Here is a 17,723-nt window from a genome sequence, read left to right as displayed (position 1 = left end):
GCAGCAGGCGTGGACTGCAGGATAAGCAGGTGTTTGGTCCTTCCCTGGAGCTTCAGTTGCTACCTGGTAATCTCGCTATATCCAAAGCAGCACTGCGCTCTCTCCTATTAAGCATCCTCTTTCAAAGGCTACTCTGGTCTCCAATGGTCTCGGTAAGGCCGTCCAGAGTGACTCTGTGGTAAGATGGGTGGCCATTAAATTTAATAAAATAATAATAAAATCAAATGAAAAAATAAAGCAAAATAAAGTAAAAATAATAAATTAAAGAAGTAAAGTAAAATAAAAGAAAGTAAAATCTAATAGCCCGTCTTTGAACGGGTCCAAAGACGGGCTACAAGAATGGTGGAAGGTCTTAAGCATAAAACGTATCAGGAAAGACTTCATGAATTCAATCTGTATAGTCTGGAGGACAGAAGGAAAAGGGGGGACATGACCGAAACATTTAAATATGTTAAAGGGTTAAATAAGGTCCAGGAGGGAAGTGTTTTTAATAGGAAAGTGAACACAAGAACAAGGGGACACAATCTGAAGTTAGTTGGGGGAAAGATCAAAAGCAACGTGAGAAAATATTATTTGACTGAAAGAGTAGTAGATCCTTGGAACAAACTTCCAGCAGACGTGGTTGGTAAATCCACAGTAACTGAATTTAAACATGCCTGGGATAAACATATATCCATTGTAAGATAAAATACAGGAAATAGTATAAGGGCAGACTAGATGGACCATGAGATCTTTTTCTGCCGTCAGTCTTCTATGTTTCTATGTTTCTAATAAAGTAAAATGAAATGAAATAAAATAAAATAAAATAAAGGCAGGGACAAGCCGCCTCCTGATATTCCTGTGCTGCAATTTTCATTATGGATAGCCCTTAACTTATGCCTATAATTGGGACAAGAAAATTCATTGTTAAGCAGGAAATCACCTGGACCACACCTGATTCTCAAACCTTTTTTGCCATGGTCGTTAAGCGAATCTCCATGCCACTAAGCAAGCTCTCACACAATCACCACTTGTACCATTCCCTTCCCCACCGACCGATTTTGTCAGACGTTGGTTGGGAAGGTCACAAATGGCAATCATGGGATTGCAGGACACGGCAACTCTTGTAAATGTGAGTCGGTTGTCAGGTGCCCAGATCAACAACCATGTGGCTGTGCGTATGATGTGGTGGTTGTAACTGGTTGTAGACCCCTGAGAAGATTTGATCGCTCTCTCAAAATTTCCACAGAACATTTACGCTAAAAATAGAGATTTTGTTTGTTTTGCTCGAAAGGACAGTCGCAGGGTCAGGAGACAAAAACAGCAGGGAAACGGGTTTTGCAGAGAAACATCTTAAGGGTAAATAATAATTTGATAAGAACAGGTGAGTTTTTCTTTTCTGGAGGTGCTTAGGCAACAGCATACAGATAGTCCTCAACTTACAATCACAATTGAGACAACTGTTGCTAAGTGGGTCATTTGTTACATACATTTTGACCCATGTTATGACCAATACAGCTCATCTGTTTGGAACCCATATCGCATCTCAGACATTAACACCCTTGAAAATGTCCAAAGATACTTCACCAGAAGAGCCCTTCACTCCTCCACTCGAAACAGAAGACCCTACGAGACTAGACTTTCAATCCTGGGCCTAGAAAGTTTAGAATTAAGACGCCTTAAACAAGATCTAAGTATTGCCCACAAGATCATATGCTGCAACGTCCTGCCTGTTGGCGACTACTTCAGCTTCAACCACAACAACACAAGAGCACACAACAGATTTAAACTTAATGTTAACCGCTCCAAACTTGACTGTAAAAAATATGACTTCAGTAACCGAGTTGTCGAAGCGTGGAACTCATTACTGGACTCCATAGTGTCATCCCCAAACCCCCAACACTTTACCCTTAGATTATCTATGGTTGACCTATTCACATTCCTAAGAGGTCAGTAAGGGGCGAGTGCAAGTGCACTAGAGTGCCTTCTGTCCCCTGTCCTATTGCTCTCCTATATCTCCTATACCTTTCTTCTATTCCTATATTTCTTCTTCTATTCTTTCATTGATATGTTCTATTACTTTATCTTCTTTTCTATTATTTCTTAGATATATTTTACTATGAGTATCTCCTCTATAACCTTCATCATGTATTTTATTATGTATATATAGATAGATACCCACTAAAACCCTCATTGTGTATTGGACAAAATAAATAAATAAATAATAAAAAATAATTTTTTGCCATACTTGTTACACTGCGGTCCTTAATTTAATAATATTCTGTGGTCACATTTTTTTGCCAATTTTCTGCCTTTTGGCTGATTTCCAGCAATAAATACCAGCAAGAATACATTGATTTGCTTAAAATTAGAGCTAGATTCAGCTAGAGGTTATTGTTCACTTTTTAAAAAAATGTTTATTTAAAATACCCTTTTTAACAAAGTGCATAGCAGCATGTTAGCAATAGCACTTTCTAACAGAGCCAGCCTATTGCCCCCACAATCCGGTTCCTCATTTTACCCACCTCGGAAGGATGGAAGGCTGAGTCAACCTGGAGCTGGGGATGAGATCTGAACCGCTGACCGGCCGATCTAGCAGTCAGCTTTAGTGGCCTGCAATACTGCACTCTTAATCACCACCACACTCATTTAATGATCACAGTGAAAAAAAAGGTCAAAAGTCTTTCCTTTAATCCAAGTTGTCAGTTTGGCCATCGCTGCCAATTCCTTATCAGTACTGTTCCTAACTTTCAACCCTGTAGTTCCCATTTAAGGGCAGGGCAGGGGGTGACTGGGAAGTAAAATAAATAAATGTCATAACATTTCTCTGTTTTAAGTTCTAACACATCATCACACCTGAACAGATATAAACCACACAATCTTTTTGGGTTCCTCGATCATTTGTAAGAATGTTAAATGGTGCCAAGACTAAAATGTTTGAAAACTGCCTTATTATTATTATTATTATTATTATTATTATTATTATTATTAATTAGATTTGTATGCCGCCCCTCTCCGAAGACTCGGAGTGGCTAAATTACTCCTTTACTAAAACTACAGTGCATCAAATTTTTAAAAAATCCCTCCATCCAACCTCCCTTTGTCTCAACTTTTCCATTCTACGGATCACGGTTAAAAACAAACCTCTGATTTCTCTTATTGTGAACACTCGATATCATTTTACCTCCACTACCCCTCTTTTCTCTTTCCAACTTTTTGTTTTTGTTTAAATATAAAATGCAAAAGGACAAACAACCCTTCCTTTTTAGATCCCTGCAACCCCTTAATTCCAAGGTCTTCAAACCTGGCTTAACTAATACCTTTGCTTTTGGTGTTACCTTTTCTTTTGTGGTATTCTTATCATTCTGTGTGTTTGTAACTGCAAACCACCCAGCGATGCTGGGAGATGTCAACATTGGATAAATCAATAACAATTCTTCTGTTTCGCGGACAACACTCATAAATTTAGCTTCCCTTTCTATAAATAGGCACCCTGGGGAATTTCATCTCCCAGCATCCTTTAACCTTGGCTTTTAAAGAAGAGATTACATAACAATTTGTCTGAAATGGCATAGAGCAGTGGTTCTTAACCTGGGGGTCAGGAGCCCTTTGGGGGTTGAACAACCGTTTCACAGGGGTTGCTTAAGACTATGTGAAAGACAAATTTCTCTCGGTGTTAGGAACTAAAGCTTCTATTCTGGCGCCTTGGAACATATTTTTACAATCCGACCAATCAGGCGTTTGCAGTGTGGGGATCCCTCTGACTTTCCTGCCAATCAGCTATAAAGCTCTGTCGGGAGAATCGGCGCTGGGCTTATGGTTGGGGGTCACCACAACATGAGGAACTGTATTAAGGGGTCAAGATACTAAAAAGGTTGAGAACCACTGCTCTAGTGGCTGACTCCCCCAAACTTGTAAACCAGTTTGAATCACTTAGACCAGAGGTCTTCAAACTTGGCCACTTTAAAACTTGTGGACTTCAACTCCCAGAATTCCTCAACCAGCCATGATCCTCAAGTATCATTTACCTCAGAGGTCTTCAAACCTGGCCCCTTGAAGACTTGTGGACTTCAACTCCCAGAATTCCTCAGCCAGCCATGATCCTTGTGTATCATTCCAGAGGTCTTCAAACTTGGCCTCTTTAAGACTTGTGGACTTCAACTCCCAGAATTCCTCAGCCAGCCATGATCCTCGTGTTTCATTCCAGAGGTCTTCAAACTTGGCCCCTTTAAGACTTGTGGACTTCAACTCCCAGAATTCCTCAGCCAGCCATGATCCTTGTGTATCATTCCAGAGGTCTTTAAACTTGGCCTCTTTAAGACTGGTGGACTTCAACTCCCAGAATTCTCCAGCAAGCCATTATCCTCGCATATCATTTACCTCAGAGGTCTTCAAACTTGGCCTCTTTAAGACTGGTGGACTTCAACTCCCAGAATTCCTCAGCCAGCCATGATCCTCAAGTATCATTTACCTCAGAGGTCTTCAAACCTGGCCCCTTGAAGACTGGTGGACTTCAACTCCCAGAATTCTCCAGCAAGCCATTATCTTCGCATATCATTTACCTCAGAGGTCTTCAAACTTGGCCTCTTTAAGACTGGTGGACTTCAACTCCCAGAATTCTCCAGCAAGCCATTATCCTCCCATATCATTTACCCCAGAGGTCTTCAAACTTGGCCTCTTTAAGACTGGTGGACTTCAACTCCCAGAATTCTGGGAGCTGAAGTCCACCAGTCTTAAAGGGGCACTGTTTGGGGACCCCTGTCTCAATTCCTAGGTCCTTTTGAAGTTCCCTTGCACCACCCTCCTTCACTTACCAAACCGCTTGCCTCACCTGGAATCCAACCCACCTGCACGCCGAGGCTGCGTGGCGTCCTTTAGAGAAGAAAAAAACTTCGCCAAAGCTCAAAGGGCATCCAGGGACCTGCCTGGTCAAATTTCCGACGAGGATTTTTTTCCCCTCCGCAACTTCGCCTGCACCAGCCGAGGGGGAGAAGCGGGGTCGCGTTTGACAAGTAAGGCGGGCGATAATCCAGGTGGCCTCCGCCGGTGGCAGGTAAAACAGGCCGAGTCAATGCTACATTGAAATAAATGCAGCCTTAAAATAAATACACCACCGGGGCTTCTAGATCAGCATAACCCACCCCTCCCTCTTCTACCCCCCTCTCCCCGGCCACAAAGTCTTCACTCCGGTCGTCTGCAACCCCACCTAGCCGCTCACCTGCTTCCTCTTTTTTTCCACCTACTGCTGCTGCTGCTTTTGCAAGCCCAGCGGAGAAACAAGCAGGCGCCGGTTTCTTGGCTCTCCCCAAGCAAAACAAAGGTTGGATCCGGAAGCCGCCCCCGCCGCTGCCACTCCCCGCCCCGGATATCTCGCCTCTGCGAGGGCCGGCTGGCCGGGAGGTGGTGCGTGCCGGACGGAGAGCTGGTGCGGCAAACAGATCCAAAAAGTAAAGATTGCCTTGGAGATTACTTGGTTTATTTTATTTTATTTTATTTTATTTTATTTTATTTTATTTTATTTTATGTTATGTTATGTTATGTTATTTTATTTTACTTTATTTTATTTTATTTTATTTTATTTTATTTTATTTATTTTGTCCAATACACAATGAGAGTTTTAGTGGGTATATATATACCGTGTTTCCCCGATAGTAAGGCAGTGTCTTACTATCTTTTTACCCCCAAAAGCCCCACTGTGTCTTACTTTGGGGGTATGTCTTACATTGTCCCGGGCACCCGGGGCCGGCTCGTCTTCGGGCTTCGGCCCGGGCGAGGCCTCTTCTTCTCCGGGCGGGCGGCATTAGGCGGCGTTGCGCGGCGTCGGGCCTGGCCTCCATCCCTCCTGCGCCGCGGCGGGGCCGGTCCGCGATGCGCGTCCTGGGGGCGCCCGGCTGGCCGGCTCCGGAGGCTGTGGCTCCTCCCGCTGCTGCCCAACGCCGAGGATGCCCCGCGCCCAGCCCGGCTACGGCAGCAGGCAGGCAGGCAGCCCCAGGCGCGGCGGGGAGAGCAAAGGCGGCTTCGGCCCGGGCGAGGCCTCTTCTCCTCCGGGTGGGCGGCGTTGCGCGGCAGGCGCGGCTGCCTGGAGGAGAAGAGGCCTCGCCCGGGCCGAAGCCGCCTTTGCTCTCCCCGCCGCGCCTGGGGCTGCCTGCCTGCCTGCTGCCGTAGCCGGGCTGGGCGCGGGGCATCCTCGGCATTGGGCAGCAGGCAGGCAGGCAGCCCCAGGCGCAGCGGGGAGAGCAAAGGCGGCTTCGGCCCGGGCGAGGCCTCTTCTCCTCCGGGCGGGCGGCGTTAGGCAGCATTGCGCGGCAGGCGCGGCTGTCTGGAGGAGAAGAGGCCTCGCCCGGGCCGAAGCCGCCTTTGCTCTCCCCGCCGCGCCTGGGGCTGCCTGCCTGCCTACTGCCCAATGCCGAGGATGCCCCGCGCCCAGCCCGGCTACGGCAGCAGGCAGGCAGGCAGCCCCAGGCGCGGCGGGGAGACCAAAGGCGGCTTCGGCGCGGCGGGGAGAGCAGGCAGCCCCAGGCGCGGCAGGGAGAGCAAAGGCGGCTTCGGCGCGGCGGGGAGAGCAGGCAGCCCCAGGCACGGCGGGGAGACCAAAGGCGGCTTCGGCGCGGCGGGGAGAGCAGGCAGCCCCAGGCGCGGCAGGGAGAGCAAAGGCGGCGGCGGGAGTAGCGGACGCCTCACTCGCTTTTAGTACCGTGTTTCCCCGAAAGTAAGACATATGTCTTACTTTCGGGGTATGACTTATATTAGCCGACCCCCCTGAAACCCCCCATATGTCTTACAATCGGGGGGGTCTTACTATCGGGGAAACACGGTAGTTCCAAACTAACAGCACGAAGCTTGGAACTTCAGCCTGATGATGGTGAATGTGATTTCACCGAAACGTCGCATAGACATGCAAAACATTACACAGGGCAAAACCCGAACTCAGAACAATCTACAAACATATACCCGTGAAAATTTACGAAAACAAATATATATATATATATATATATATATTATATATATATAAAAAAACAGGGCACGAAATTGACTTTGAAAAAACTAAATTACTCCACAAAACAGAGAATTTATATAAAAGAATCTCTCTAGAAGCTATCGAAATTGAAAAGAGACCCCTTTGTTTAAATAAAAGAGATGATACCTCCCGCCTGCCAGAGATTTGGAAACCAGCCTTAAACAAAATAAACACTTCATAATAATCAACATGTCAATCCTTCTAATTATTATGATTTTAGAATTTTATATTTGGAAATCAGCCTTAAACAAAAAACTTCATAAAATCTTCATGTCATTCCTTCTAACAACTATGATTACACCAACCAATCAGATCACTGAAGCATAGTCACCCAATCTATTTGCTACATTCAAAGCAAATCTCCACCCCCACACTACATACTAGAAAGAAATGTCAGTTTGCTAATATTCCATTTACAACAACACAAAGATTGGAACTCCAGCCTGAAGATGGTGAATGTGATTTCACCGAAACGTCGCATAGACATGCAAAACATTACACAGGGCAAAACCCGAACTCAGAACAATCTACATATATATATATATACATATATATATATATATATATATATATATATATATATATATACATACATATATATACACACACATACACACACACACACACACACACACACACACAGAGTAAAATACATGATGAAGGTTATAGAGGAGATACTCAGTAAAATATATCTAAGAAATAATAGAAAAGAAGGTATAGTAATAGAACATATCAATGAAAGAATGGAAGAAGAGATATAGGAATAGAAGAAAGGTATAAGAGATATAGGAGAGCAATAGGACAGGGGACGGAAGGCACTCTAGTGCACTTGTACTCGCCCCTTACTGACCTCTTAGGAATCTGGATAGGTCAACCGTGGATAATCTAAGGGTAAAGTGTTGGGGGTTTGGGGATGACACTATGGAGTCCGGTAATGAGTTCCACGCTTCGACAACTCGGTTACTGAAGTCATATTTTTTACAGTCAAGTTTGGAGCGGTTAATATTAAGTTTAAATCTGTTGTGTGCTCTTGTGTTGTTGTGGTTGAAGCTGAAGTAGTCGCCGACAGGCAGGACGTTGCAGCATATGATCTTGTGGGCAATACTTAGATCTTGTTTAAGGCGTCTTAGTTCTAAACTTTCTAGGCCCAGGATTGAAAGTCTAGTCTCATAGGGTATTCTATTTCGAGTGGAGGAGTGAAGGGCTCTTCTGGTGAAGTATCTTTGGACATTTTCAAGGGTGTTAATGTCTGAGATGCGATATGGGTTCCAAACAGATGAGCTGTATTTGAGGTTCTTCAGCTGAACGAAGAGCCTCTGACAGGGGGGAATCCCTCCCCCCCAGGATACACACACACACACTTTAAATAAGTAAGCAAGTAAATAAATGACTTTATTCACTCCCCCACTCGAAACAGAATACCCTACGAAACTAGACTTGCAAGCCTGGGTCTTGAAAGCTTGGAACTACGACGCCTTAAACATGATTTAAGTATTGCCCACAAGATCATATGCTGCAGCGTCCTACCTGTTAGCGACTACTTCAGCTTCAACCACAACAACACAAGAGCACGCAACAGATTCAAACTTAATGTTAACCGCTCCAAACTTGACTGTAAAAAACACGACTTTAGCAATCGAGTTGTCGAAGCGTGGAACTCATGACCTGACTCTGCAGTGTTAACCCCTAACCCCCAACATTTTTCCCTTAGACTATCCACCATTTATTTATTTATTTATTATTCATTCATTCATTCATTCATTCATTCATTCATTCATTCGATTTTTATGCCGCCCTTCTCCTTAGACTCAGGGCAGCTTACATCATGTTAGCAATAGCACTTTTAAAAAGAGCCAGCATATTGCCCCCACAATCCGGGTCCTCATTTTACCCACCTTGGAAGGATGGAAGGCTGAGTCAACCTTGAGCCGGGGATGAGATTTGAACCGCTGACCTACAGAATTGATTGACCTCTCCAAGTATGTAAGAGGCCAGTAAGGGTCGTGCATAAGTGCACCAGTGTGCCTCCCGTCCCCTGTCCAATTGTCCCTCCTTATCTCATTTATCTTTTCTTCCATACCTATATCTTTCCCTCTATTCCACATTGACATTTTATTTTATTTTTATTCTTATATCTTCTCTATTCTTTTTTTGATATACGTTACTACGTGTACATTCTATATAACCTACAATGTGTATTGGACAAAATAAATAAATAAAATAAAATAAATACAGTGGTACCTCTACTTAAGAACTTAATTCATTCCGTGACCAGGTTCTTGTTCTGTCTGGGTTCCCCCAGACCTCAACACCAACTGGAAAAAACAGCCAGACACGCTGGTAAAAGCAAAAGTACTTTATAGCTTGAAAAATAAACACAGAGAAAAACCTGTTCTTCCCAACAGGCAGGCTAGGAGACTTTACAGCAGAGTCTTGATGTCCAGACAATACAGCAAACTTATTGCTGGCACACCCACTACTGTAGAGCATAAGGCCCCCACCTTTCCCCCCCAAGGTTTCAGTAGTCAAAGTCACAAACCAGAATTCCAAGACGCCAAAGATCACAGCCAGGACTCCCAAAGATAAAACTCCACAAGCCAGGAAGGGTGGGTCTGCCTTTTAGCCTTTCCAGAGAGCACCACACCCAAACCCAGCTGTTGCCTCTTTAGTGCTGAAAGTACCTAGCCAATTGGTCCCTTCTTTGTGTTGCTCTTCTCTGTCGCAGATCGATTATTGCTTGTGCATTTTCCTCTAAGGAATCCAGGCTGCTTGCTGGGGAGAGCTCCCTCTCGGGGGACTCTGGCTGTCCTCCCTCTCCCTCAGCCTGGGATTCCTCCTCCTCGTCTGCCTGCACCTCCTGTTCCTCATCCTCCCCCTCTGAGCAGGAAACCGACAGAAGATCAGCTGTTCCCTGAGGGGCCTCAGACGGAATCACAACAGTTCTTAAGTAGAAAAGTTTGTAAGTAGAAGCAATTTTTCCCCATAGGAATCAATGTAAAAGCAAATAATGTGTGCAAACCCATTAGGAAAGAAATAAAAACTCGGAATTTGGGTGGGAGGAGGAGGAGGAAGAAGAGGAGGAGGACAGTTGCTGCCAAAGGAAGAAGGTGAGGTGAGGTGAATCAAAAAAATCCAAAACTTTAAGCCTTTAAAAAAAAAGAAGGATTCTGAGGGGCAAGGAGGAGCATGCGCCTCCCATACTCCCGGCGCGAGGCTGCCTCCCATACACTGCGCCAGAGAGAAACCCAGGGGGGTTGTGGTCAGGCCTTTGTGCCACTCTCAAATTTCCTGGGAAATTTTTCCGGGCTCGGGTTCTTAAGTAGAAAATGGTTCTTAAGAAGAGACAAAAAAAATCTTGAACACCTGGTTCTTATCTAGAAAAGTTCTTAAGTAGAGGCGTTCTTAGGTAGAGGTACCACTGTACACCAAAATGAGTAATAAAAAATAAAAAGTAAAAGTGAAAAAAAAAGAAAAATGAAAATAAATCATACACCAAAATGTCCTTCCTGTTAAAGGACTACTTCACCTTCAACCGCAGCAACACACGAGCACGTAATAGATTCAAACTCAGTGTAAACCTCTCTAAACTCAACTGCAGAAAATACAACTTCAGCAAGAGAGTGATCAATGCCTGGGACGCACTACTTGACTGTGATTTCTTTCCCCAACCCCCAAAACTTTTAACATTAGATTGTCTACATTCAACCTCTCCCTGTTTCTAAGAGGTCTGTAAGGAGCGTGTATAAGCACACCATTGTGCCTACCGTCCCTGTAGTACTGCCCGATTGCCCTCTTTTATCCATTACTTTTTACTTACGTTTATACAAACTGCTATGCTATACATGTTGGACAAATAAAATAAAATAAATAAATAAATAAATAAATAAATAAACAAACAAATAAACAAATAAATAAAATAAATACGCACACACACACAGATTGATACCTTTCCTTGCATTCCACCCAGCAAGGCTGGGCACATCAGAGGTACAGGAATCGCCCAGAAAGCCTGGCACACAGAGACAAGAGAGAGACACATACACACAAACACACACACACACAGAGATTGGTATATATATATCTTTCCTTGCATTCCACCCAGCAAGGCTAAGCACATCAGAGGTATAGGAATCACCCAGAAAGGTGAAGAGCCTGTAATAGAGAGGAATCCCTCCAGCACGTGTGCACACACACATACACACACACACTCAGAGAGAGACAGAGAGAGACAGACAGACACACACACTTACACAGAGACACAGAGAGAGACACATACACACCTACAGAGAGAGAGAGACAGACACACACACACACACACAGAGACATACACACACACGCTTTTCGCTGCCCCGGAGGTGCTTAAGAGATAAGGGCACCATCCGTGCGTACCCATTCTCCAGGTTCTCTCTTAAGTCAGGGTCAACGCACAGGAGAAGGATAAGGGAAGCCAAGCCAAGTGAAAGCAGCTCCTATGGCATCACTGCAGAGGGCCAGATGCTGGGGGGGGGGGGGGGGCTGGACGCGGGTAGAGCCTTCCTTTGAGTTGTGGTGGCCTCTAGTGCCCACGGGGGCGGGGATGTCCGGTGGCAGGTGACCAAACTTGACTTGAGGTTTTAGCAATAGGGTCTTGGGTTCTAGAACAGAGTAGGAAGGGACCATGGAGGTAATCTAGTCCAGCCCTCTGCTCAAGGAGGAGACCGTATTCCGTTTTGGATGAAAGGCCTGTCCAGGGTTTTCTTAAAATCCTCCAGCGAGGAAACAGCGGCACCCACAACTTCTGAAGGCAAGGGCATTCCACGGATGGATGAAATTCCTCCTTAATGCTAGGTTGGATCTTCCTTCTCTAATGTCACTTGTTGCCCTGCCCTCAGGCACTTTGAAGAATAGGTGGACACTCTTCGGTGTGACATCCCTTCAAATAGTGCAGCGGTTTCATAGCCCAACTAGATAACATCGGTGCAACATCTGGAAGAAAAGCTCCAAGCTCCGAGAGCACCAAGGACCCCACAGGTCAAGCCTGAACTACCATTATTCTCTTCTGCTGAATTTAACAACCCCCTTTGATGTAAAACCACTAGGAACCATCTTAGCTGTAATTCATGATGTGCCATCAAGTCGTTTCATTTGACTCTTAGTAACCGCAGAGGTAGATATCCTCTTTTTTTAATTAAAGTTTATTATAATATGAAATGTAAATGGAAACAAAGATAATCAGGGAACAGGGGAGGGAAAAGAAAGGGGGAGTGCAAAGCAAAGCCACTTCTGTAACAACAAACCTATTCTGTTTTATTCTACTCTATTTTCTATTCTATTCTACTGTATATTCCTACTCTCTTCTCTTCTCTTTTCCTGTCCTGTCCTATCCTATTCTATATTCCTATTCTATTCTATTCTAGTTTATTCTATTCTATATTCCTATTCTATTTCCTATTCTATTCTATTCCTATTCTGTTCTATTCTATTCTCTATTCCTATTCTATTCTATACTATTCTATATTCTATTCTTTATGTCATACTGTGTTTCCCCGAAAGTAAGACAGTGTCTTACTTTCTTTTTACCCCAAAAAGCCCCACTACGTCTTACTTTCGGGGTATGTCTTACATTGGAAAAAAATTGAAAGGGTCGCGTTCCCGAAGGCATCTCCCCAGAGTCCAGAAGGGCAGCCGTGGGACAGGAGCCTTGTGAGCCCTTTTCCAAGTTCAACCTCAGGGCTCCAAGCGGCGTGCACGCGTGGAGCCACAGATGCGTGTCGGGGAAGAGTGTGTCTGGAAGGGAGGAGCCGCTCTGTGCAGTTGGGCAGCCCCACCTGCCTGCCGGAAAGGAGGCGGGCGAAGGAGGGCGCAGCTCCGGCCGCTCGCCTCGGAGCTGGTCGGCCTCGCTGGCCGCTTGCAGCCGAGTCTCGGCAGGACTCGGTTGCTGGGACGAGCGCCTTCGCTGCAAGCCGCCGCCCGCTCGGCTCGCTTCGGACCAGCGCCGTCCTTCGCTTTGCCAAGCCGGGGAAGAGGCGGTGGCGCCACGGTGAGGCGAAGGCAAGGGGCGCGCGGGGAGCTTGGAAGCGACGTCATCGGGCTCCCCCCCCCGGCAATACCCCCGTGTTTCCCCGAAAGTAAGACATATGTCTTACTTTCGGGGTACGGCTTATATTACCCGACCCCCCCTGAAACCCCCGATACGTCTTACAATCGGGGGTGTCTTACTATCGGGGAAACAGGGTATGTATATCATATTATATACATCATATATCATATATAGAAACATAGAAACATAGAAGACTGACGGCAGAAAAAGACCTCATGGTCCATCTAGTCTGCCCTTATACTATTTCCTGTATTTTATCTTACAATGGATATATGTTTATCCCAGGCATGTTTAAAGTCAGTTACTGTGGATTTACCAACCACGTCTGCTGGAAGTTTGTTCCAAGCATCTCCTACTCTTTCAGTGAAATAATATTTTCTCACGTTGCTTTTGATCTTTCCCCCACCTAACCTCAGATTGTGCCCCCTTGATCTTGTGTTCACTTTCCTATTAAAAACACTTCCCTCCTGAGCCTTATTTAACCCTTTAACATATTTAAATGTTTCAATCATGTCCCCCCTTTTCCTTCTGTCCTCCAGACTATACAGATTGAGTTCATGAAGTCTTTCCTGATACGTTTTATATATCATAGGAAAGCTGCGATGTATGGGTGCCTTTTAAAAATCGCTGTTTTGCTGCTCTCCTGAGAGACCAGCCACTGAGCAGCTGAAGCAGAAAAGATTCTTCCGGAGTCCTGCTCTGTGATTGGCCCATTTGGAAAGTAGCGGAAGTAGGAGCGGAACGAATGGGAGAAGCTGCCTTTGTTCTCCGGTTGCCTGGGGCAACCAGTGGTATACATGCTCCAGTGTCTCGCCTACAGGCAGCCCTGGGAACCAGGTAAGCAATTGGCAGCAGGGAGGGGGGGCTTTTCTAGGTAAAGCCTGTCCGTGCAGCCATGATGAGCATACAGTATTGTCCAGAGCTGCAGTCTTAAGGCAGAGATGGGCAACCTACAATCGTACCACTCAAGGAAGCCACCAAGGTCCTTTTCTGCAGAGCTTGCAAAGCCCTCCTGACATTCATTCATTCATTCATTCATTCATTCATTCATTCATTCATTCATTCATTCATTCATTCATTCAAATAATTATAGGGTGGTAATTTGTACAAATAAAACATTAAAGAAGCAATAATAAAAAGTAACAATAGAAGACAATAGGACAGGGACGGTAGGCACAGTGGTGCGCTTATGCACGCCCCTTACAGACCTCTTAGAAAGGGGGAGAGGCCAATTGTAGATAGTCTTAAGGTAATGTGATGTGTGTGTGCTCAGTTTTTAGAAGCATGAGGATGGCGTGAAGAAGAATCCCCTCACCAAGTTTGCAATAATTGTCCATCACAGAGGCCAATTTTGATCTGAATTCGCTGTCTCAGTCCTTCTCAACTTAACCTGCTAATATGAATCCGACTCCCGAGAATACAGAAAGTACAGAAAGAGGTAAGACATGGAATCTAAATACCGCCCTGGTAGAAGCCAGACCAGAGAGTGGGAAGTTTGGAAATAGTTTAATCCAGGAGTCATTCATTCATTCATTCATTCATTCATTCATTCATTCATTCATTCATTCATTCATTCATTTATTAGATTTGTATGCCACCCCTCTCCGAAGACTCGGGGCGGCTAACAACAATATAAAAAGACAATGTAAACAAATCTAATATTAAAAATAGTCTAAAAAACCCCAATTTAAAGAACCACTCATACATACAAGCATACCATGTATACATTCTATAAGCCTAGGGGGAAGAGAAATTTCAATTCCCCCATGCCTGATGGCAGAGGTGGGTTTTAAGGAGCTTGCGAAAGGCAAGGAGGGTGGGGGCAACTCTGATATCTGGGGGGAGCTGGTTCCAGAGGGTCGGGGCCGCCACAGAGAAGGCTCTTCTCCTGGGTCATGTACTGGCCATGCCCATCCCGTTTAATGAAGAGGGTGGGCGTCACTCACGATACGTCACGTGATGACAACGATTTAGATTTATACTCTCTGAAGAGAAATATATGTTACATTCCTATTATAGAAATAGCTCTGCAACCAAACAAGACAGACACAGACTTCAATGGATTGTTAGAACTGCAGGGAAAAAAAATTGCTAGCAACCTGCCTTCCATTGAGGATCTGTAGACTGCACGAGTCAAAAAGAGGGCGGGGAAAATATCTACAGACCCCCTCGCATCCTGGACATAAATTGTTTTAACTTCTGCCCTCAAAATGACGCTGTAGAGCACTGCACACCAGAACAACTAGACCCAAGGACAGTTTCCCCCCAATTATTATTATTATTTATTGGATTTATATGCCACCCCTCTCTGAGGACTCGGGGTGGCTCACAACATATATACTATATTATAGTATAAAATAAAAAATACAAAAACATCTTAAATCCAATTAACTAATTAAAAGAACTAACCCCCCCACCCCAAAATCATAAAAAACAATAAAAAAATCATAAAAATGTCATTACTTTGCTAAACAACTAATTTCCACAACACTGTTAAAATATTTACTAAGACTGTTACTATTTTTCTCCTCTTCCTTCCTAGCACCTATCTCTTCCCAGTTATAACCATGTTGCTTATATCTTTACAATTTATATTGTTTTATTCATTTCTTAGCACGATTTGATTGCTTATTAGTAACCTATGACTATCACTAAATGTTGTATCTTATGATTCTTGACAAATGTTTTTCTTTATGTAGGCTGAAAGCATATGCACCAAAGACAAATTCTCTTTGTGTCCAATTACTCTTGACCAGTAAAATTCTATTCTATTCTATTCTGTTCTATTCTGTTCTGTTCCTATTCCTATTCCTATTCCTATTCCTATTATTATTATTATTATTATTATTATTATTATTATTATTATTAATTTATTTATTACATTTATATGCCGCCCCTCTCCATAGACTCGGGGCGGCTCACAACAATAGTTGTGAATATTCCTATTCCTATTCCTACTCCTACTCCTACTCCTACTCCTTCTCCTACTCTTACTCTTACTCTTACTCTTACTCTTATTCTTATTCTTATTCTATTCCATTCCATTGATGTGGTGCTAGTGCAGGGAATTCTTGATTAAGACCATATGTTTAGTGATTGTTCAAAGTTAAATGGCATTGAAAAAAGGGATAATCAATCCTTTTTTAATTACTTTGTCTGCCTTTTTATTTAGTTTATAGTATAAAATAAAAAATACAAAAGCAAATAATAGGAAAAATAGGAGAGGGGAAAGGTAAGGGGAAAGTGCAGAAAAGAAGAGAAAAAGAAAGAAAAAAAACATTAACTTCCGACTCTCTTTGGTGCAGTAGAATAAGATAGTAACATAAAGCCTCAGCTTTTTACATAATGGTATAAACTAGCCATTTCTATAATAACAAATCTATCCAATCGGTAAAACTCAAAATCAAAATTATGCATGGTATGTTTGCGTGTATGTTTTATTTTATAATAAGGGTTTTTAGTTGTTTTATTATTGGATTGTTACATGCTGTTTTTTATCATTGTTGTTAGCCGCCCCGAGTCTACGGAGAGGGGCGGCATACAAATCCAATAAACAAACAAACAAACAAACAAACAAACAAACAAACAAATAAATAAATGAATAAATGAATGAATGAATGAATGAATGAATGAGTGAGTGAATGAATGAATGAATAAATAAATACATACATACATACATACATAAATAAATAAGCGAATGAAGAATGAATGAATGAATAAATAAATAAATAAAATAAAAGTTACATTTTTTTTCCTTTTCAAGCACAATGTCCACAAGCGCTTTCCAAGTAGAAACAAAAATAATTGTGTTTTGTTTGTCTTTTTAAAGCCATGTAGTCAGGTATCCCGTAGCACTGTAGTTCCCTAGCAATTTGTTTATTTATTTATTGGATTTATATGCCCCCCCCTCTCCGAAGAGTCCTGACGCAGTGCTGAAATTGGACAGCAAAACTATAATTCATCCAAAGGGTTTCATGGCTGAACAGAAATTTGAACCTGGGTTTGTTGCATCCTCACCTGATGCTCAACAATTTTCTTTCCTAGGCGCACCCTATTCTTCCATCCCTCTCAAATGCTACACCAAAATAATTTCCAACGCCGAAAAGGTTGGCTTCAATTCTCAGGCAAAGAGATTTCAATCTCCGGAGGTAAGAGACATTTTGTTTTCCTGCCTTTTGCCCATCCCTTTGAGTCTGGAGGAAGTCCTCTCCCCCCTGCTATTCAGTATCTACATGAAACCGCTGGGTGAGATCATCCAGGGGCATGGGGTGAGGTATCATCAGTATGCGGATGATACCCAGTTATACATCTCCACTCCATGTCCAGTCAACGAAGCAGTGGAAGTGATGTGCCGGTGCCTGGAGGCTGTTGGGGTCTGGATGGGTGTCAACAGACTCAGGCTCAACCCGGATAAGACGGAGTGGCTGTGGGTTCTGCCTCCCAAGGACAATTCCATCTGTCCGTCCATAACCCTGGAGGGGGGAATTATTGACCCCCTCAGAGAGGGTCCGCAACCTGGGCGTCCTCCTCGATCCACAGCTCACATTAGAGCAACACCTTTCAGCTGTGGTGAGGGGGGCGTTTGCCCAGGTTCGCCTGGTGCACCAGTTGCGGCCCTATCTGGACCGGGATTCACTGCTCACAGTC

The 17,723-nt window shown here is 43.9% G+C and overlaps 2 protein-coding genes across 13 annotated transcripts in view; one reads left to right on the top strand and one right to left on the bottom strand.

Moving 5' to 3' along the window:
• The window catches only part of NIPAL3 (NIPA like domain containing 3), a 45,522-nt gene extending 39,748 nt beyond the window's left edge, over positions 1-5,774 (bottom strand). For 2 of the 6 annotated variants that reach the window (XM_070764221.1, XM_070764226.1), the window contains exons 1-2: positions 5,198-5,330; positions 4,827-5,053 (exon numbers count right to left, since the gene is read on the bottom strand). The gene's annotated coding sequence lies outside the window, so the exon portion shown is untranslated. Of the gene's footprint in view, positions 1-4,007; positions 4,177-4,810; positions 5,054-5,197; positions 5,331-5,701 lie in introns of those variants that run through there. The other 4 variants (XM_070764222.1, XM_070764224.1, XM_070764223.1 and 1 more) reach the window with 4 other exon arrangements.
• Positions 4,785-17,723, top strand: part of STPG1 (sperm tail PG-rich repeat containing 1) — a 65,806-nt gene continuing 52,867 nt past the window's right edge. For 3 of the 7 annotated variants that reach the window (XM_070764227.1, XM_070764233.1, XM_070764234.1), the window contains exons 1-5: positions 5,360-5,426; positions 11,869-12,143; positions 13,669-13,913; positions 14,350-14,514; positions 17,121-17,224. In XM_070764227.1, coding sequence (XP_070620328.1) covers positions 14,475-14,514; positions 17,121-17,224 — 144 coding nt within the window. In that variant the 5' untranslated portion in view covers positions 5,360-5,426; positions 11,869-12,143; positions 13,669-13,913; positions 14,350-14,474. Of the gene's footprint in view, positions 5,033-5,329; positions 5,427-9,732; positions 9,957-11,868; positions 12,144-13,668; positions 13,914-14,349; positions 14,515-17,120; positions 17,225-17,723 lie in introns of those variants that run through there. The other 4 variants (XM_070764228.1, XM_070764231.1, XM_070764229.1 and 1 more) reach the window with 4 other exon arrangements.

This window comes from Erythrolamprus reginae, chromosome 11 (genome assembly GCF_031021105.1).
Source record: "Erythrolamprus reginae isolate rEryReg1 chromosome 11, rEryReg1.hap1, whole genome shotgun sequence".
NCBI lineage: Eukaryota > Metazoa > Chordata > Lepidosauria > Squamata > Dipsadidae > Erythrolamprus > Erythrolamprus reginae.
This window is presented reverse-complemented; position numbering and strand designations above follow the sequence as displayed.